This window comes from Melanerpes formicivorus, unplaced genomic scaffold (assembly GCF_026170545.1).
Source record: "Melanerpes formicivorus ecotype bairdi unplaced genomic scaffold, bMelFor1.0.p_v2 SCAF_2673, whole genome shotgun sequence".
NCBI lineage: Eukaryota > Metazoa > Chordata > Aves > Piciformes > Picidae > Melanerpes > Melanerpes formicivorus.
The window spans coordinates 1-21618 of record NW_027145024.1 but is presented as its reverse complement, the minus strand read 5'-3'; the positions used below and the strand labels follow the sequence as shown (position 1 = coordinate 21618).

The 21618-nt window shown below is 40.2% G+C and overlaps 1 protein-coding gene across 1 annotated transcript; it reads right to left on the bottom strand.

Annotated features, from left to right (window-relative positions):
• Positions 1–7575: 7575 nt before the first annotated feature.
• Positions 7576–21275, bottom strand: LOC137461604 (vesicle-trafficking protein SEC22a-like; the record flags this gene model as incomplete). Its single annotated transcript, XM_068171289.1, has 5 exons — positions 7576–7926; positions 11330–11395; positions 14058–14176; positions 18868–19062; positions 21112–21275. Coding segments are annotated over 5 exons (745 nt in total), but the record flags the coding sequence as incomplete, so codon positions are not given.
• Between the last annotated feature and the right edge of the window lie 343 nt (positions 21276–21618).

Sequence of the window (21618 nt, the reverse complement as noted above, 5' to 3'; positions counted from 1 at the left end):
CTGCAGCTGAGGAGCCATTACACAAGGCACTAAGAACCGCATGGCCTGCAAGCTGTTACTAGCTAGGAGAAGGTTTGTGTGTGTGCTGCGGCACAGCTGCCTGAACAAAGTGCCAGTAGCAGTCTTCAAGAAAGATGAACTATTTAATACTTTGTATGTTCTCCTACATAACCACAGAAATAGTCTCAAAGTTCCAACCTCAACAGTTTTATCATTCTATCAAACTTAGCACACCTGGTACAAGCAATTTCTGAAAGTGCCTGGGGAAGGATACTCTGCAGGGCAGGCAGGCCAGCAGCCTCCAGTGCTGTGCCCTCTCCTCGAAGGTGCTGTACACAGCGAGTGGCTGAGCTGTTCTCCCTAAATGCAGAAAGCATTTTGATGAAATTTTACAGTGTTTAGCCACTTTCTCCCAACACAAAGCTGGCTACATCAAGTACTGCATTTAATAGTTACACATTTGGGCTGCCCTGCATTTCTTACAAGTGTCCTGCACTGCCAGTGTCCCTGGCCTTGTTATCTGTGATGACCCATATACATGGACAAGCATCTGGCCAAAAGCTTTGCCCAGAGGGAAGTATTTTCATTCTGTTAACCTTCCTGACTGCTCGGATTCAATTTCCATTCTCTTGCCCCTCTCTGTCCCAGGGTTTTCAACTGAAGGCGCCAGAAGCAACTCCTGGGAGGGGGAGGGGCAGGACTGAGAACACTGGATTTCAGCTAGATGGGGTATGGTGGCAGCAGCATTTTCCTGCCATCTGGCAGCTTACTGAAAAAAAAAAAAAACAGGGTTATTTTTTAAAATGTATGTCCCTAAGCCTCCCTGGCACTTTGCTTCCAGTGCTGGTGATGAGCCTGCACTGGTGGTGCCAGCCCTGGCCTGCTGGGTCACACTGAACGCTGCTGCAGAGAGGAGCTGATAAGCAGATGGTGGGTGCTCAGTGGGAATTACCATAAGCAGCTGGCCCCAGATATCTTTTAAAGAACACAGAATTGCAGCTGCAAATAACTGTTGCCATCTACTGGAAATAGACCTGTGCAGCCTGAGCCAGGCACTGTGACCACCACTGCTGAGCAGCCCCACAGGACCAGGCTCAGACACAAAACCCCCTTCCAGCATGGGGAGAGGGCAGAGCATCCCACAACCTAAAGGGAGGCAGCCACTCTTTCCAGAGTACCAGGTTACACACAAATGAAACTTATAGATAGGCAAGAAATAATCATCCCAGGCTGTGTGACACCATCCAACCCCTTCCCTGGTAGCACAGCAGTCAGTCAATGGTGCAAGACCCTACCATGCATACTGCTGCTGCTCCTCAAGCTCCATAGGAGGGCCTCCCCACCTAATGGCAAACTTGTTGCGTAGGGCAGCCCAAGTTCCAACAGAAGCCAAAGACGACCTGCTCTATGGCAGCCAAATCTGGCATGATGAACCTTGAGTCCCACCTAAACCAGGACAGAGCCACTACCAGTGACCCTGCTGTGCCATCAGGACAATGATTTCTAATTCCTTCTTTTGCTGAGGGAATAAGAGGGCTCTTACCCTCCCTTTTCATGGCATTTCCACAGCAGCTTCAATACAAAGTTGGAGCATGTTCTCACTTGCTTTCAAGCTTTGCACGGAGCTTGACAACTAGGGCATCTTCCACGAGTATGATTGTAGGGCTGGAGCACCTCTCCTATGAGGACAGACTGAGAGAGTTGGGGCTGTTCAGTCTGGAGAGGAAAAGGCTCCCAGGAGATCTTACTGGGGCCTTCCAGTATCTTAAGGGGGCCTATGAGAAAGCTGGTGAGGGACTTTTTAGGGTGCCAGGTAGTGGTAGGACTAGGGGGAATGGAACAAAAGTAGAAATGGGTAGATTCTGATTGGATGTTAGGAAGAAGTTCTTCACCATGAGGGTGGTGAGACACTGGCACAGGTTGCCCAGGGAGGTGGCAGAAGCCTCATCCCTGAGGTTTTGAAAGCCAGGCTGGATGGGGCTGTGAGCACCTGATCTAGTGTGAGGTATCCCTCACCATGGCAGGGGGATTGGAACTGGACGGTCCTTGAGGTCACTTCCAACCCTAACAATTCTATCATTCTGTGACAGTGGGCTAATCCTACATGTTCCTAATGCAAGTTGAGCTGGACAGCCAGGTCAGAGCTTTGCAATTCATACCAGCACCAGGTACCTCTCTAGTGCCTGTGCAGCCCCACACTAAGCACACCTTAAACCTTCTGAACATGGACTTGTCACCTACATGCCCCAGAAGGTTTTGCCTCTAATGAAGAAAGACTCCATAAATACTCTGAGAGATCTGAACAACTTTTGGATGCTCTATAAAGTCAGGGTGGCAAATGGTGGTGTACCAATTAGCAAAATTGCTCCTTATAGCTCATTAGTAAACAATCAAACTGATGAACCACAACTTTGTTAAGTAAAAACAGTTGGTACAGACATGGTGAGACGTGACCTTAACAAAATAAACAGTACCTGTAATAGCTGACCAGCTATGACTGAACTGCTCCACAGTTCCTCAGACTCCTGTTGAGAGATAGCTGGACTCTTGTCAGCACAGGGCTGCAACTGCCCTGGAAACATTCACGGTCAGGTTGGATGATGCTTTGAGCAACTCAGTCTACTTAAGGATGTCCCTGCTCACTGCAGGGGGCTGGACTAGGTTCTTTCCAATCCATACCATTTTTGTAATCTCCCCAGGAGTAACCTGTACCTGTTATCTCTTGTGGTTTCCATGTGACTTACTGTAAAAAAGGAATCTCCGTCTCCTTTGTAGCTACTCTTTAAATACTGCATGATGGTGATAAGATCTCCCCTAAGACTTCTTTTCTCAAGGCTCAACAAATCAGTTTTCTCAGCATTTCCTCACATAGTAAGCTTTGCAGTCCTTTGTGCCCTTTTCCAGACCCTTTCCAGTCTGTCCACATCTCTTTTGTATAGCTGGCACCAAAATTGAACACAGTATTCCAGGTATGTCCTGAAAAGCATTGAGTGGGAAATGGGACATGAAAGGCAGAAGGCTGAAAGGTAATATCCCTAAAGAGATATTCCTCAGTCTTGTGATAAAGAGACTGTCAATGTTTTACAGAATCCACAGTGAATGCAAGTAATCACAATCTGCAAAGGAAACCAGTTTCCACCTCTAGTTCTCCACTAGCTTTGATGCAGCTAAAGCTCACTCCAAGTAGCACACACATAAATCCCCTCAGAGAAGACTCCATCCTTTTATACACCCCTCTCTCTCAATATATATATATATAAGGTGTGTGTGTGAGTCTTCCATGACATTCTATGCAAGGAGGAAAGTTTTTCCTTGCAAAACCTGGCAACCTGCAAATGACACAAATTCTTATCCCCAGCTATTGGCCAAGGCACTGAACACAAGAGAGCAGACCACTACGGAAAACCTCACCTATTCAAGAAATATATGCAAAGAAGAATGTAATTAAATTTCTAGAAGCCCAGATAGGGTCCTCTGAGGTAATGAAATCTCAAACCACATTACATATATGGACACAGTCTCAAACTGCACCAGGGGAAGTTTAGGCTGGAGGTAAGGAGAAAGTTCTTCACAGAGAGAGTTGTTAGCTGTTGGAATGGGCTGCCCAGGGAGGTGGTGGAGTCATTGTCCCTGGAGGTGTTCAAGAGGGGATTGGATGTGGCACTTGGTGCCATGGTTTAGTAGTCACGAGGCCTTGGGTGACAGATTGGACTTGACGACCCTTGAGGTCTTTTCCAACCTTATTGATCCTATGATCGTGGAAGTTTGTCAAACTTCTGGCCCTCCCTTCCTACAAGTGGATGTAAACAGTGAGATCTTACTCAAAGGAAAACATGGCATCGTGGGTGTCGACTGGACTCCTTCCAATTTGAAAGAGAGCTTACTTTATAAACACAGCATGAAGTGGGCCTGGCTTCTACTACATCCCACAAAAAACCCAAGCAACTATGAACAGCCTTTTCCCGTTCAAACTAAGGTAAGACCTGTTGTTCAAGGCAGCAGCCATCTTTGATAAGTTCATCTTCCTGTCTCCTAGCTCAGGAACATGGTAACAGCAGCAGGGAAGCACTTAGCTCTGTCTGAAGGCTGTGTTTGTATAAAGAAACTGCAAATCTTGGGAATTAGCACTACATTTTCACCTGGTGCATTTTTGTTTTATTATCTCTCACAAAATTTCATCAAGTTCTAATATTAAAGTAAAATTAAAGTATTATGTTCAAAAGCCATGTTTTTAGCACCTAGTAATATCAGTTAATGAAGCACAGTCATGCTCATTAACTGTTCCTTCTGAAATGGGAATTTTATCAGTGCTGCAAAAAAAACAAAGGCAAACAAAGCCCTGACATCTATAACACTGACAGTCACATTTGTTCCTTATACTTGCTAATCAGCAGTTAGTTTAACACCAGCAGAACTGGGATGGAATAAGGGCTCCAGATTCTACGACAAAGGAGGTTCTCATTCATCTTTAGGCGTAGCAGGAAGGTGTCTCAGAGAAAACAAGATTCTCTGCCAATACACAAACTGAAGAAATGATGCAAGAGTTCTTACGTGCATAACAGCTTGAGTTAAAAACTAAGCAGTACTTCAGGCACTCCTAACAGCTTCCCTGCCTATCAGTGGAGACAAACTGAAAAGATAGGCGTAAAGATTCTGTTACACTTTGTAAGCAAGATAAAAGCTGCTTCCAGCCTCAACAGACGAACAGCTATACTTTTCAATCATTGGCTTACAATGGCAAAGGACTGCTTTTCACCTTTGCTGGTGCTGAATGCTAAAATAAGCAAACTTTATCTCAAGACGGTTTTTGTGTTACTTTCCCTCCTGTCTGTGTGGAGGGAGACAGGCTTGTGAGAGTGGGCTGTGTTAACCCAGGACACTAGCTATCTGTACTATGACATCACAAACAACTGACATATAATTGTAACAGAACCCCAAACGAACAGTGTAACTGATGGTGCTACTGTATCTTTGCAATGCCATTTTCCAAGTGTTTGAGGTTTGCTAGTTGATTTAACAACTTCAGAAGCACACAAATCTCAAATGCAAATCTAGATCCCAGGGGTTCTATCCCAGCACAAGAATACCCAGCACATAAAGCCACAAAGATAAATGAAATCCCTGGGCTTTTCTTCTTTAAGCTAATCAGATTGACTTTTATTTTTTTTCTCCTGTCACCAGTTGTTTATCTCAGGTTTGAGCTAATCATTCAGCCATTTCTAAAAGTATATAAAAAGAACAGCAACAGCCCAACAAGTACAAGTCACTCCATTTACTCACCAATCCATTTCCTTCCAACCTTTCCAGACTTCAAACAGAGGAAGCGTGCAAAACTCCTGGGTTAAGTGGCAGGATTTTGAACAATGAACTACTGAAAGAAATGCTGTCCACGTACATCACTTTCAAAGCATAATTAAAGGGAAATCATAAATGGAAAAAAAATAGCATTAGACAGGTCAGGCCACTGATGCCATAGAGCTGATGCCCAGAAAGAGTTTCCAGGTTACATTTAAATTAAGAAAACATTCATATACATGTCAATGTGAAACAAAACATTCCCAAATTTAGTAGCTTACACATTCCAAATCTACCTTGCTAATATGCAATAGCATTGTTATTATTATTTAGCCTACCCCTACTGCCTCACAAAGGCAAAACTGAGTTTGGAAGTGAAGAGCTTGCATGATACGCAGAACACATACCCTATACACTTCTCCCATTAATAAACCACACCATGAGGCTTTTCTATGCCACCAGTCAAATTTCCCAAACTTGGTGTCCCTACACACATTTGACTGCATAGATAGGACCCATTTTTCTCTTCTAGTCCTGGATTTGGCTCCTTCCTTTAAAAAAAAAAGAAAAGAAAGGAAGAGGGAAGGAAAGGAAGAGGGAAGGAAAGGAAGAGGGAAGGAAAGGAAGAGGGAAGGAAAGGAAGAGGGAAGGAAAGGAAGAGGGAAGGAAAGGAAGAGGGAAGGAAAGGAAGAGGGAAGGAAAGGAAGAGGGAAGGAAAGGAAGAGGGAAGGAAAGGAAGAGGGAAGGAAAGGAAGAGGGAAGGAAAGGAAGAGGGAAGGAAAGGAAGAGGGAAGGAAAGGAAGAGGGAAGGAAAGGAAGAGGGAAGGAAAGGAAGAGGGAAGGAAAGGAAGAGGGAAGGAAAGGAAGAGGGAAGGAAAGGAAGAGGGAAGGAAAGGAAGAGGGAAGGAAAGGAAGAGGGAAGGAAAGGAAGAGGGAAGGAAAGGAAGAGGGAAGGAAAGGAAGAGGGAAGGAAAGGAAGAGGGAAGGAAAGGAAGAGGGAAGGAAAGGAAGAGGGAAGGAAAGGAAGAGGGAAGGAAAGGAAGAGGGAAGGAAAGGAAGAGGGAAGGAAAGGAAGAGGGAAGGAAAGGAAGAGGGAAGGAAAGGAAGAGGGAAGGAAAGGAAGAGGGAAGGAAAGGAAGAGGGAAGGAAAGGAAGAGGGAAGGAAAGGAAGAGGGAAGGAAAGGAAGAGGGAAGGAAAGGAAGAGGGAAGGAAAGGAAGAGGGAAGGAAAGGAAGAGGGAAGGAAAGGAAGAGGGAAGGAAAGGAAGAGGGAAGGAAAGGAAGAGGGAAGGAAAGGAAGAGGGAAGGAAAGGAAGAGGGAAGGAAAGGAAGAGGGAAGGAAAGGAAGAGGGAAGGAAAGGAAGAGGGAAGGAAAGGAAGAGGGAAGGAAAGGAAGAGGGAAGGAAAGGAAGAGGGAAGGAAAGGAAGAGGGAAGGAAAGGAAGAGGGAAGGAAAGGAAGAGGGAAGGAAAGGAAGAGGGAAGGAAAGGAAGAGGGAAGGAAAGGAAGAGGGAAGGAAAGGAAGAGGGAAGGAAAGAAAGAGGGAAGGAAAGGAAGAGGGAAGGAAAGGAAGAGGGAAGGAAAGAAAGAGGGAAGGAAAGAAAGAGGGAAGGAAAGAAAGAGGGAAGGAAAGAAAGAGGGAAGGAAAGAAAGAGGGAAGGAAAGAAAGAGGGAAGGAAAGAAAGAGGGAAGGAAAGAAAGAGGGAAGGAAAGAAAGAGGGAAGGAAAGAAAGAGGGAAGGAAAGAAAGAGGGAAGGAAAGAAAGAGGGAAGGAAAGAAAGAGGGAAGGAAAGAAAGAGGGAAGGAAAGAAAGAGGGAAGGAAAGAAAGAGGGAAGGAAAGAAAGAGGGAAGGAAAGAAAGAGGGAAGGAAAGAAAGAGGGAAGGAAAGAAAGAGGGAAGGAAAGAAAGAGGGAAGGAAAGAAAGAGGGAAGGAAAGAAAGAGGGAAGGAAAGAAAGAGGGAAGGAAAGAAAGAGGGAAGGAAAGAAAGAGGGAAGGAAAGAAAGAGGGAAGGAAAGAAAGAGGGAAGGAAAGAAAGAGGGAAGGAAAGAAAGAGGGAAGGAAAGAAAGAGGGAAGGAAAGAAAGAGGGAAGGAAAGAAAGAGGGAAGGAAAGAAAGAGGGAAGGAAAGAAAGAGGGAAGGAAAGAAAGAGGGAAGGAAAGAAAGAGGGAAGGAAAGAAAGAGGGAAGGAAAGAAAGAGGGAAGGAAAGAAAGAGGGAAGGAAAGAAAGAGGGAAGGAAAGAGGGAAAGACAGGGAGTAAGTTTAACCAAGTGAAAAACATCCAGAGGCATCTCACATTGCTTTATTTAAAAAAGAAAAAAAGAGAAAAAAAAAGCCCCATTGAGACAGCTTCTTCTTCTGGAGAACAGATTTACATTCCTGAGAGTAAATAACTGTTGGGACAAGACTGCCTCTAAGTGTTCCAGGACTTGTCAGACATTGTAATCAGGGGACTTTCCTTGTGGTTGTCGCAGCCGGATTTGTAAGGTAGCAAATGCTCCCACAGTCACATGAAAGAAGAGCTGCCACAGGTTGCGCAGTTCATACAGGTACATGTTACACAGGCATATTAAGCCAAAGGTCAGGAAGGATTTGGCATTCCTCCAGCCCGTGTAGTACACAAACAGGTAACACTGTCAGGAAATAAAACAGAAAACAGATTGCTACCTGGAAAATAACATTCACTGAAGAAACATTACCTGGTCAAACTCACAAGTGAAAGTCTAAATCAAACACATGTTAAGAACATCATCAATTTAGCAGTCCTGGAAGGGTGAAAAGTGCATCAATACAAGGCTACACTTGGCTTCCATTAAACCCTCTTTGAGAACACATTATCTCATAATAATTGATTACAGTCTGCAATGATGAGTGGCCTAATACCAAGTGTTCTTGGTAATCTCTGGACAAAACACCCTCTGTTCCACTCAAGCAATGGAGAAGGAACAAGAGGCAATGCTAAGCCTCCTTCAGGCAAAGCAATGGGACAGACATGCAAGGTGGATCATCACATTTGTAGAGCTAATACACCACAATGCTGTAATGCTACTATTTGTTAAGGGTCGGCTTCTGCATGCTCTGGTGTTAAGCAGAAGGTCATGACTGCCCAGAGTTCCCTACGCTGCCTTCTTCCTACTGCAACTAGAACTCTGTTCAAGTCCCTCGCCTCCGTTTCCATCTCTGAAAGGACACAACTTTTATACAGATATCATTTTAACTCTTCCTTGATTTCTACCAAAAAGTTGTTTGCCCCTTTCTGGATCCTAATCATTTCTGTCTGCTGAAGAAAGTTTTTGTTGTGTTGTAAGCTAGATAACAGCATCACTTGGGCCTACTTTGTATTCCAAATCTGTTTCCAGTGGATATATAACCATGCTCACACAAATTCTTAACAGCATCCATCACTGGATTATCTAAGTGTCATTTCTGTTCTCCTTGGGCATTTGACACGTTTTATCAGTCAGAGAAACTCTACTTAAATTTCTTTTCATTTCTTCACATTCCTCAAAGAAGAGCCAAAGCATTGCACAATTGCAACTGAACAATGCAATTTATTGAGGTTACTTTATATTCTGTTTGAAATTCAACCTCTTTCCTATAAATCACGCAGTTCCACTCTGAGCGTGGCTGAGATTAACAGAACTACTTGGGATTTCTCGATATCTAAATATCTTCAAGAGATGTGAGTACTGACAGGATCAGTAAGATTCCTATGTCCTTCCTCCAAAGCAAAGTAAATCTAAAGATAAGTAATCTGTGTGTTTCAGAACTAGATGGAAGTCCTCTGAACCCACTTGGCCCTTTTGAGCAAAGCAAATGCAACCTACTTCTGCTGACAGTTTTATAAATCATATCTGAAAGAGCAATTAGTTGGTACTAGGATCTCAGCAATATAAATGCAGATCATTTCCCAGCACTGTCACCCTCACTGACAACACATGAATAACTGCATCCAAGATTAAAGGAAGAGTCAGGATATGCTTCATTGAAATGATTAATAAAGGGTTAAAAGCAAAACCAAAAATATTGTAAGTTTGAAAATGTCTCAATGCAACATGATGTTGAACAACCCAATTTTACCAAAAAACTGTTTGATCTTTTCAGCAGTCTAGGTTTGAGAATTTAGAGATTTGCCACTTACAGAACAGAGCTCCAGTCAAAAGGCCAAAACACTGCAGTTTTAACACCTTACTATAAGAAAATCCCTGAGGGCTTTTTTCCCTTCTGTTAAGGAAAAGTCTAAGGATGGCAATTACCAATGATGCTTTTCTGTAGAAGGCTCCTCTGTGCTACTTTTTTCAGTCAGCCTGTGCACCTAGGTTGCAAACATTTTCTTGGAAACTAGAAACACACTGCTAGGCTAGTAACTGCACAAGGCAATACAGCATTATGGACATCTTGTAGGTGAATTGACAGTGAAATGTGGTGTCATGCAACACATGGAATTAATCTCACAAACTCCTAAGTGTGACAAATGAACATCAGAATGTGACAGAGAACTGACAGCCTCCTTAGTTCTGAAAACTGACCAGTTACATATTGTAGGACTGACAGCAGAGGGTGTGAAACAAGAGTCTCATCAGATGTATTTTGAATATTAAGAAAAAGCCAACATTCCAAGCTGCATGGGTTCTTTCTTTAATGCAGCTCTATTCCAGTCAGACAGTGAGGGAAACATGTATGTCCTGACAGCTCAATGCACAGGCATGAACGAGAGGACACAGTCTCAAGCTGTGCCAGGGGAAATTTAGGCTCAAGGTGAGGAGAAAATTCTTGACTGAGAGAGTTGTTCACCATTGGAATGGGCAGCCCAGGGAGGTGGTGGAGTCACCATCCCTGGAGGTGTTCAAGAGGGGACTGGACGTGGCACTTGGTGCCATGGTTTAGTCATGAGGTCTGCGGTGACAGGTTGGACTTGATGATCTTTGAGGTCTCTTCCAATCTTGGTGATTCTGTGAACACTTCATAAAGAATAAGGCTTCTGACTTGGAAGAGGAGGGAAGAACATGCCTCTTTTTTTCTCTACACAAAAAGAAGAATGGAGGAGCTCTGCCTTATCTGATATGTCACAAATTGCTGGCATGGAGAATTAACACCGATCTGAAGAATTAAAGAGAGAAGCTGATGAAAAGTCAGCAAGTGGTGAAGAACAGAAGTTGTACTGTGACACTTTGCTGGATGTAAGTTACAGAGAATGGAGATTACAGGTAACCTGGACAAAAGGCTGACTGAGGAAAAGGCTGAAATAAAAGAAATATCCTGAGACATAATTTCTTTTTATGGTTTGACACAGTACTAAACATTATCAGAAAGAAACATGTGGAGTCTGCATGCTCCACAAGTGCAAGAGGTTAAAAGTCAGAAGAATTACAGTAACAGCAATTGAGCATGACAGTGATTACAGTCATAGCAACACTTAATAGTAGTGTCACTAAATGACAAATGCCAGTAGGCACCAAAATACCTTGCTACGAACTATATAGGAAAGTAAAATTCAGATGGGGAAATGGAAAACCTACAGACATGAAATGCAACATGAAACATCAGACAGCAAAAGGAAAACAGTGGAAAGTGGCTGAAAGCTTTGACAAGGGAGGAGAAGCACAATAATGTAGGAAGTGAGGAAAATTCTGGGGTGCAATGCCTAGGTATTCCTGCATTTGCTTCTAATCTTCACAAAGGAGGGAAACAGCAAGACATTTGTTCACATAGCTAAGCTTACTTCCAACTATGAATCTACTACTTTAAGGAAATTAAATAACCTCCACTGCTTGTGACTTTAGAGATAAATTGTAAGCTCCAGACAGAAAAGTACATCTAATCTCTTAATCAATTAACTGGGGAAAAATGCCAGCAAACAGAAGCCCTTTGTATCAATCTAGTGTATGATTATGATTAACTAAATAAAACAGAGAAGAAATTATTTTTTATAATTAACCTATTAAAGTGTCTGTGGCATTTAAGAAAACATGATGACATTTATACATGACTGGGTAACGTTTCTAAACTCTAGTGAATCGCGCAAGCAGAACACACCTGGTACAAACAGGCTGCTGTTCCAAGGAAAAACGCAATGACATAGCTGAAATCTTCACCTTCATTCTGTGAAAAGAAAACAAAAAAGCCCTGCTTTTCAATGCTGCAGCGAAGTACCAGATATTTCCAGCAGGAAAGCTGTTCATTATTGTATGCTTAAATAATCTCACACCACAATTTGTAGTAATCCCCATACTATGCTAAATCAAAAGAATTAGCACTAATCTTTGCTTACTTGTATGTCTGGAAAGAAACTGCCATGATCTAGAATATGACCCAAATGTTTATTCACAATGGACAACTCACGCAGAGACTTTCAAAAGCTTAAAGGTCTAACACTGGATGCTTACCTTCTCCAGACAGCTTTACAAATTCAAGTCTTAACACTGGTAACTACCTTCAGTATCAACTTTGTAGACACTTTGTGCCCTCCTCCAGGAAACAAGGTAGCAGGGAAAGACAGCAACTGGCCGCTAGGGTGCGGTAAAATTCCACAGACTGTAAAGCAGGCAACTGCTTTCACAGCCGTGAGAGCAAACGGAAGCACATCCATTTGTCAAAGAGAGGTTATTGGAAAAATAAGTTTTCTTGATGGAAGAGATAGAAAAAAATGATTTTAAGTGATAGATCTTTCTAGTAAGTGTTTAAAAACAAAATAAACCAAAACTTCTTCCAAGTTATTCAAATGGGTTTCTATAGAGTGGAGCAGAATAAATTTACATGCTCAATGATTATTCTAACTGCAATTCAAACAAACATCTGCAACAATCAAAAACTTTCCCAGGAAAACACTGGGTACTCATGCAAATTGTCTTCCTTGATAATGAATATAATTTTGAAAAGGTGGCCCATTTGGAACTATTATTTGTTTCTCCTCAGAGTATGCTCAGTGTGCATTATTTCCATCTACAGTGCTGACGTGGAAAAAGTTTCTATGTCTGCATATAAAGCTTACCTACACAATGCAGTACCCTCCTCCACCAAAACTTTTGCCTCAGCACACTGCAGTTTGATTTTGTTCTGAGTGCTTTCACAAAACTAGCTGACTCTAACTGCCCATCTCCTGGAGTATAGTTACAGACTGTAGCAGAATTTTGCTAATACCTAAATAAAAACACTGATTATAAAAGGTAACACTAACTCAGAGAGAAGCTTTTGAATGATGTCTCAGGAGAAGCTCAGTTAATTGTGTTTTGGATTACCTCTCCCTACATATTGTGTGGTTTTCCATAATAAAGTAAACTAAGAGAAATGTTAATGGATTTGAATGCACCTCATTTGCCAGAAATGAAAAAGCATCTTCCATCCATACTGCCATCTATTACCTCCAGATGCAGTAACATCCAGAATGAAATTAACTGGCTGCCCTATCATCACTTCAATAGGTTAAGCTAACTTTGGCATTCCTTTTTTAAAATTTCAGCTACAGAAAAGTTCTAGAAACTGTGTGGTACAAATCTGTTCAGTTCTATTTGTACTCCAGTGTATTTAAATTCATTCCTATTTATAAACAGAGAGAATTGTGCTTAACAGAAAAATCTGATTAGGGATGAAATAGATGCATGTTCATTATTTCACTCTAATTTTTGTTCTTGAAAAGAACAAAGTGTTCCACGCAAGGTCCTCCTTTTGAATTGTTTTTGGTTTGATCAACCCTGTTCATCTATTCATTAGTCTTCAGGAAATTATGACACCTCACACACTACTGTGTTATTAAAGCTTTACATATGTAAGACAACTGGAGTACAGGTCATCTGCTTTACCTTACTTCCCAGGTATCAAAAGCATTGCAGTGATGAAGTCCAGAGGTATGTTTGAGTAAAAAGATTATCTCACTAGCCAAGAAGGAGGATTGTCACTTTCTTTCAGAAAACTTCAATAATGTTTTAGTTTCTACCTCCATCACCACAACAGTAGAGCCTTTAATGCTAATTTCACTTTTTTTCCCCCTTTGGTAACTAACAAACATGAACTGTCTGTGCATACTTTCAAGTGCTATTAGCACGCTCACCTGAACGGCTTAAAATCATTAAGCGTTCCTGTTTTCATTGTAGCACAAGAAATAGAACAAGAAGAAAGGGTACAGGAAGGGTCAGAGCAGACAGTTCACATAAACAAATGTTTGTTGGGAGGTTGTTTAGTGAAGGGCGTGGTGTTGCTTTGGGGGAGGGGGTGTAGAAGAAATCACTTGACAGTTTCTCTTACATTGATCATTTCAGCACACAAAGAGAAGTAAGCATCCTACCAAAGAAGGTTTATTAAAAAACAATCAAAAGGTTTAAAAAAATGTAAAAAACAGTTTTAAAAAACCTGTTTCATGATCCCTGCTCTGTGGACCTTTCAAGTAAAAGGAAAGACCAGATTTTCAAAGCTGTCCATTGTCTCTCTCAAATGTTTTTAAATAACATCTATTAAAATTAAACACCCCATGTCCTGGCATAGATTTAGAAAACAGAACATTATGTTCACATACTCACTGCTACCAAGCTACCTAGGGAAGGAATCAGCCACCCACCTTCTACTGCAATTGAAACTCACAGCTTCAATGAGTGATGCATCGCACTCAAGAGGGATGCACAGATCACCAGCAATATAGGTTTCATAAACAGAAGTCTGACCTCACAAATAGTATTTCTGAAAATAAAACTATTAAGACTTAACTCATATACCCATCTTCCAGGGTGACATTATGTTGCTATGCTGCATAACTTGTGAACATGTACAATACCTGCAGAAGACTTTCTATGGCATGAAAGCCACGAATCAAATTCAAAGCCCCACATAGCAGACTAAGCACAAATGAGACAATCCCTGTCAGAGTCACAGGTTCCAGACGCTGATGAGGAGCTGCAAAGTAGATAAAAAAAAGTATCAAAGGTCAAAGCAATGTCCTTAGAAATTTAATAAAATAGCAAACTCATTTTTCAGTGGCATACAGTGCAAGAAGAGATCACCGAAACAAACTGCAAAATGTCAATCATATTTTCTAAGAAGAAGAGATATCTCAAATATTTCAACATAACATTTAAGTATTCTCTCCTTCAATTCACATATGTAACTGTCTTTTATATTTAGTCTTTAACTCAATACATTCAGTTTATTCAGTATGGTACTGAAGGCTCCTAAAACTTGCCAAGAAATCAGTGGCAAAGAATGCACCTGCTAGTGAAATTTGTCCACAATTAGTAGTCAGCTAATAAGCCACATACTTAAAGCTCCTCTCACAACCTCCACTTTTATTTAACACTAATGCATTAGCAGAGCTATTGAGACTGATTTAGCTTGTTTACTTAACAGAACACTGTGAGGCAAAGCTATTGCAGTCCCCTACCTTAAAAAACACAGCCCATGAGTGCTACCAAAGACACAAATAAGAAGACAGTTCTGAAACCACGCTAGTATCTTTATCACAACCTTATGCAGACCTTCCAGATAGTGCACAGAAGTCTCTTACAAAACACATGAAAAATAAAACACACTTTTCTTTCCACGCACACCAACTCTTTTGGGCTTATCTAAGGTCACAAGTACACAGCAGTTGTGTATGTTCCTCATTACTGTCCCTTTCCATAATTAATAACAGAAAGCAAATATGAAAAAAACAATGCAAAACTCTTGACAGTCTAGGCAAGGCTGAGAAAACAATGGGACTGCTGAGCCATACTTAAATCATTCTGTTCAAACCAACGAAGTGTAAAGATGTGAATAATGAGGTTAATGAACTGTAACATTAATAGAGAGAAGGGTGTCAATCCCAGTTGTTTGCATTGCACAAATCCAGGAAAAAAGCTTTCCAAACAGTTTATGAAGTTACAGAACCTAAAGAAATAATGACAAAAGCTATTTCACACTGATAAGGAGACAGGGCTGTCTAATTATGAGTGTGGGGTAACTTAAAAATAAACCACAAAATTAGTTAACTCATTTGTTCTAAATTTAATAGTGCAATTAGTTGCATTTTCTAAACAAAACCATAACCCATTTCTAACTTTCAGAGCTTCTCTAACTGTAGTACGTGTTAGAGGAATACTAGCAGCAACCACTCAGTTAAGGTTACATATACTATTTGCATACCATACCATACTTTTTCAGTGACTGGGTGGTTTGGGTTTTTTACAGCATTTTATCTACAGAGTGGCAAAAAGCTGCAGGTGTGTGTGACTGGTTTTAGCCAAAAGTAATTGTATTTCATTAACTGGTGGATACCATTTGTTCACTGCTCTCCACGCACAGTGCTCTACACAATCCCATCCTCCAAATTTATTGGGGTAACTTTAAAGCATCAGGTGGTAAAATGGTATTTAAAACACTTCTTTGAGAACCACAGAGAGAAAAGTAAAGAGCTTTGTCAGCTAAATCAAGACAGTGTAAGAAAGATCCTAAAATACTAACTTTTCTTTCTTATTAAAATACAAAAACAAATCCAAAAACTTCAAAGGACATTTCAAACGACAACTGATGTCAATTAAGCTCTCCAGGGCTTGATACATTATAGCTTTACAATCAAAGCAACAAGACTCATTTAAATAAAGAAAAAATATATATAAATAAGGCAAAACCAGAAGAATGAAAGAGGAGCATCAGAGAAGGCAGGGTAAAGGACAGCTGACCTTGAGTCAGCACATCTGTAAATCTGAAGAGATATGGTAACTGCCATATCAAAAAGTCTCTAAAGCAAACAAAGGATCAAATAATGCACAAATTCTTAATTAAAATGCTAACATTTCAATTAAAATCTAGGAAATTTACCCAATGTGAGAAACTGTACTACTTGGAAGGACGTTCATTTAAAGATAAAATGTATGAAAACAAAACAAACCATTGAGTACACCATTGGGCAAAAGTAACTCTGATTTGACAACTGCTCCTTCATTGGGAAAATTCTCAGAAAACAGCAGATTTATCCTAACCCAAACCATCATAGATCAGCATTCTGTCACCATAGTTCTAATGCCTGCCAAACACAGACGTTCACCTCTGAAGCAAAATTCTATCCATAGTCTGTACTTTATGCATCACACACAGTAATTACTCCTACTCCTCACTACAAAATCACAACTGTCACTAATGGAAAATGGCTGCTATGTTCAGTTACTTGAACAGCATAGGAGGCCTGAACACTAGACCTTGGGTATTTACCCAGTTACAAGTATATGCAAGCAACGCACAATGTTTCATCAGCACAGCCAAAACTAAGACATCAAATTCTGTTACTGTTTAACCAAACAAGATTTGCATCTATCTAACTTCCTCCCTCTGCATGCCATCCAACTTGATTTAACACACTTTATTCTCTTAGAGCAAGTCACATTTTTTAACAGGACAACCTATTCAAGAAAGTACACCAGGCAAATTATCTCTCCTTGTGAAGATTTATACTTGGAGCAAAGGAGAAACTTTGAAGTCCAGCCAACTGAGTGGGTAGCAAATATCCAGAGAAAGTTCTTTTTAAAGATGGAGAGAAGCGATGAATGCAAAGAATTACAAAGCTATTATCAGACTTGCTAAAAAAGACACGTATTCAATAGCATCTAAAACTTGAGCTGAAGAAGGAGCAAAGTGCAAACCTCTCATAATGTACAGCCATTTGCTTGGTGAGATTCTACAGCAATTCAAGGAAGGAAGTGGATAACTGAACAGAGAGATCTACGGAATTCAGAGGAAGAAGAAACTTAAAAGTAATTGAAAGGGGAAACAGAAGAAAGTAGACGTTGAAAGAGGACAACAGAACTGCTTCTGTAAGACAACTTGTGGAAAGGTAGGTGAAATATACTGGAAGATCATCTGCCAATTATTGTTTAATTTTCATTTCAGTAAAAAGGGAAATGCTCCTTATGCATTTTAGTTTAGGCCCATATGATCTCCCAACACTTTTTATTCAGAGAAGTGATAAAAACCTCATCTCTTACTACATGGACAACTTTGAAAATACAGCCAGTTTAGACATGGGCCAAATTCTCTTGTGCTTATTGATTCTGTTTTTTTTTTCCAGCTGCAGGAAGTTTGAATCTAGAGAATTTTCAGAGTTAACCAATTGCCACTTTGCCACCGTAACCTTTCCACAAGCCAGGAGTACACTAGAACTTAAAAAGCAACAATGTAAGCATCAAAAGTAGCAAAGGAATGGTATCCCAGCACTACATACCTTTACTCATCTACTGTGTATATGTGGGGGTTGTTTGTAAAGGGATGTATAGAAGATTCCACTCTTCTAAACAATTAAAATATCTTCACACTTTTTATTTATTAATTTTCCAGAATCAATCTCTAACACTGTTAAAATGATTAGGTGGTGTTGGACGATAGGTTGGACGCAATGATCTTGAAGGTGTCTTCCAACCTGGTTTATTCTATTCTATTCTAAATTGCAAGTACAGAGATTGTGAGCTATTTCTACACTGCCTCATAATACCCAGAATTCTCAGGATCAGGGCCCCACCAGTACAAATCAGACATCTTTAGCAGAAAGTAGTTTTCAACCTTCTAGAGGAATCCTTAAGAGCAAGTAAAGCAATTAAGATAAAAATGGCAAAGAGATTCTATTGAGAGACAGGAAAATACATATAAACTGCACAAAATTAAGCTGATCTCTTATATTAGATACCTAAAGGAAGAGCTGTTAAAATTCATGATTGAATTTTCACCCTGACACTGTAAGATGAGCAGTACTGATGTATGTCTACCCAGGATAACTAGCTTTATAGACAGAGGTACTTCTGTGAAAAAGGGGGAAGATTTTAACAACTTAAAAGCAACACTTTCTTTTATTCTAGTTATGATTTTGCTTCACTAAACTTGCAATACTGGAATCAGATGATGTTAGTTTTACATGTGAAATCCATGTCTTAGTGCAAGGACTTGGAGAGTTTTAAGTTTTCTGTCCTGCTGGAAAATATCTAAAGATGCACTTCAAACTGACCTGGAATTTTCACTCAAAAACACAAATCTTTAATCCAGTTCAACCACACAATTCCATATTTACCTCCTACCTGGAATAGATGAAGTTTTGAAAAATTAATGACTACTTACATGAATGTGGCAAGTATTGCTATTATTAACATCATACAAGAGGCACTTATTTTAGAACATCTTTTAGTCAGCACAGCTCTTTGGATTTTCACTGTCACAGATGCTTCTCCCTCCAAGCTGCTCTAACTCCCGAGACTATGTTCTTAGCTTGTGTCATCACTAGGTATTACTTGACAGAGGTAATACAAAACTTCATAAATCTTGAAAGGTCAGAAAAAGAAAGATCATCTTGGTAAGAATTCTCTTGTTCAATAATCATCTTAATTTGCTTATTTTCATGCAGACTTACTCTACTGAATAGACCCACTTCTCCCTCAAGACTACTTTGGGAGGACAGCCACTTTGAGTAGAGGAAAAAAGAGACATCTAAGCTCAAATACATGGAAGATAATGGCAGATTTATGCTGTAAGAACATCATAGTGAAAAAGCTTTTCTAAAGAAATAGTAACAAAGATTAGTTCTACTACCTGCATATTTAAGTATATGAAACCAAAACCCTGAAACTTACCTGCAGATATCTTACCAGTACCCCTGTATTCTGGCACAGGTAAACCTGTGAAGCCATTAGCTGAACCAAGTTCTGACACTGAAACTTGATAAGGTGGTCTCAGCTTGATTTCTGTCTGCATGTCAACAAGATTCATCTTTGTTGACAAAGAACGTGTGTTGTTGTATCTCTGCTTGGTCCTCTGAATGAAATTATCTGTGTAAAATTTAAAATACAAAGGTATAACCTCATGGACTTTTATTAAATGATCCAAGATGCAGCAGCTTTACATACTACATAATTCATAAACTGAAATATATACTTTGAAAAGATTGCATTTTTCTTGGACTTTTTTCATGCTATTTCTGTTTTGTGACTAACATATCATGAGCTACTTAATTCTGAAGAAAAATTAAGCTCTAGAAATCTAATTACTTAATAACTGTGAATAAACTAATGATTCTTCCCTGCACGAGCCTGAATGTGTTACTAACAGAATGGATTTACCACACTCATTCTAGCTTTTACATTAATTTGGTAAAACATCCTTATGAAAAATTAACTCCTTGTGACAGTTTTAGGCTGTGCCTTTAAGAAAGGGACAATTACTGGAACACTCTTGGCTGAATGTTTTGGTGTGAAAAGGAAAACAAAGATATTCTAAATGAATTTCATTGGTAGAATGCAACTTTAAATTTCAGTTCAGTTTGAACCTCAGTCAGTTCTCTCTGTTCCAGTCTGCCTGAGTAGATGCTGTCTTTCCTCTGTGTTGGATGGAGTTGACCTGGATGGAGTTTTTGTTCGCCATTGGAATGGGCTGCCCAGGGAGGTGATGGAGTCACCATCCTTGGAGGGGTTCAAGAGGGGACTGGACGTGGCACTTGGTGTCACAGTCTAGTCATGAGGTCTGTAGTGACAGGTTGGACTTGATGATCTTTGAGGTCTCTTCCAACCTTGGTGATACTGTGATACTGTGACCTTGAGCTAACTGAGCTAACGAGCTAAGAAACTAATTCTTTGCTTAGCATACACTTTTAACTAACAGAATTTCCTCCTTAATAATTACTGCTCTCTCTCTAACCCTTTTTGGGAAAAAAAGGGAGGAAGGGGGAGAAGGGGGCTTTTGGGGGGACCCTCCTTGCTGGAGGAGGGAAGGTTTTCTGTGTTATGTTCTTTGCTGTACATTTCTGTATATATTGTAAATATTGTATATTGTGCATACACTCATCTGCCTTTCATCCTGCTTGTAAAATACAGCTCTTAACCATTTTGTTTCTCTGACTGACTTAGCTGTGGTTTGGGGGTGGGGGGGAGGGGCAGAACTGAACCTTCTCTCACCATCACACTCCTGCACTCAAATATAAACTTACCTGAGTATGAAAAGCTTTTGCAAAATATTCAGGCAGAGAAAATGAATATCCTATTACACAAAGACTGCAACAGAGCTATGTTCTAAATTAACAACGAGTAGAACAAAGGCGGCGTGGGGACGAAAAAATGAATAAAAAGAGAAAAGAGTTTTCACAGAAACCTTTGTAAGGAAGACAGTATTATAAAGAATGCTTTTAAAATTGTCTGACTGAATTATAGGCAGGAATTAACCAAGTGGAATATCTTCCCCCCTATTTCTAAACCTGCAGCTCGCTCTGCTCTAATGCACTTTATAAAAATATTTGAAGTAACTGCCTAACATATAGTATTAAATCGACAGACCTTAATGGAATCTCTAACAGCTGTTATCTGCTGTGTATGAGATTAGTTGTATTTGGAGCTTGCATGACAGAAGATTAAATGCTTCGCTGTATCATAAGACAAATAAAAATCTCTCCCTTTCACGTAGCGAAAAAGAGCCCAGCACAGCTAAGGGCAAACACCAAACCGCGGTCCTTTACTTGGGAAATTTATAGAGCTCAGTGTGCTTACAGGTTAAGTATTTCAACAGGCATGAAGTCAAACAACTCGCAGTATTACTAAGTAGGAGAGGACGAGCTCCAGACTTGGTCACACAGAGCTTAAACCAAAAGCAGCTGGAATGCACAGAGAGATTATAAACAAGTTTGGATAAAACTCAAGCAGCCTAATTTAATGCCCACAGAAACAATCCTTCATTGACGCTAACAGGAGTCACATTAGATTCTAAATCCACCTGAAATACAGCTATAAACTGCCTTGGAAACTTCTGTTTAGTGTGCATTAAGTTGCCCCTCTATTTAAATATGTATTTGTCTTAGTGTGAGAAGCAAGAGAAAAAAGGCAGATGCTTACCAAACTCTATAAAACAGTACGGTCTAACAGCAGTATTTGTCTTCATCATATTGTAAGTAGTGATGAACTCTTTCTGAAGCTCATCCAGGAAGCAGAAAGCCAAGACACTGGGATAATTTTCAGTGCACAACATCATATAGCTTACTCCCAGAGAACTTATAAAGCTGTAATTGAGACAACAAATTCAAAATTTCAAATTTAGATCCAAGTATTTCACTGCTTGCTAGTCTGAGCTCACACTCAATAATCAGAAAAGTAAAATCTGCTTTGAGGTAGCAAAGGAATTTACATTTATGGAAAAGTCCAACACCACTAGAAGAAAAAGAACTTTTAGGCAAGGCTTTACTTTAACACCATGATGTCTGAATAGATGAGGAGCTGTGTTACACATCTAAATTTTATGTGTGTGTGTGTGTTGTATACATACATGCACACTCTCACACATGGAACTGGAAATTACAAAGCTTTTATGACACAGCAACAGTAGCTATGGCCCATAATAGATTT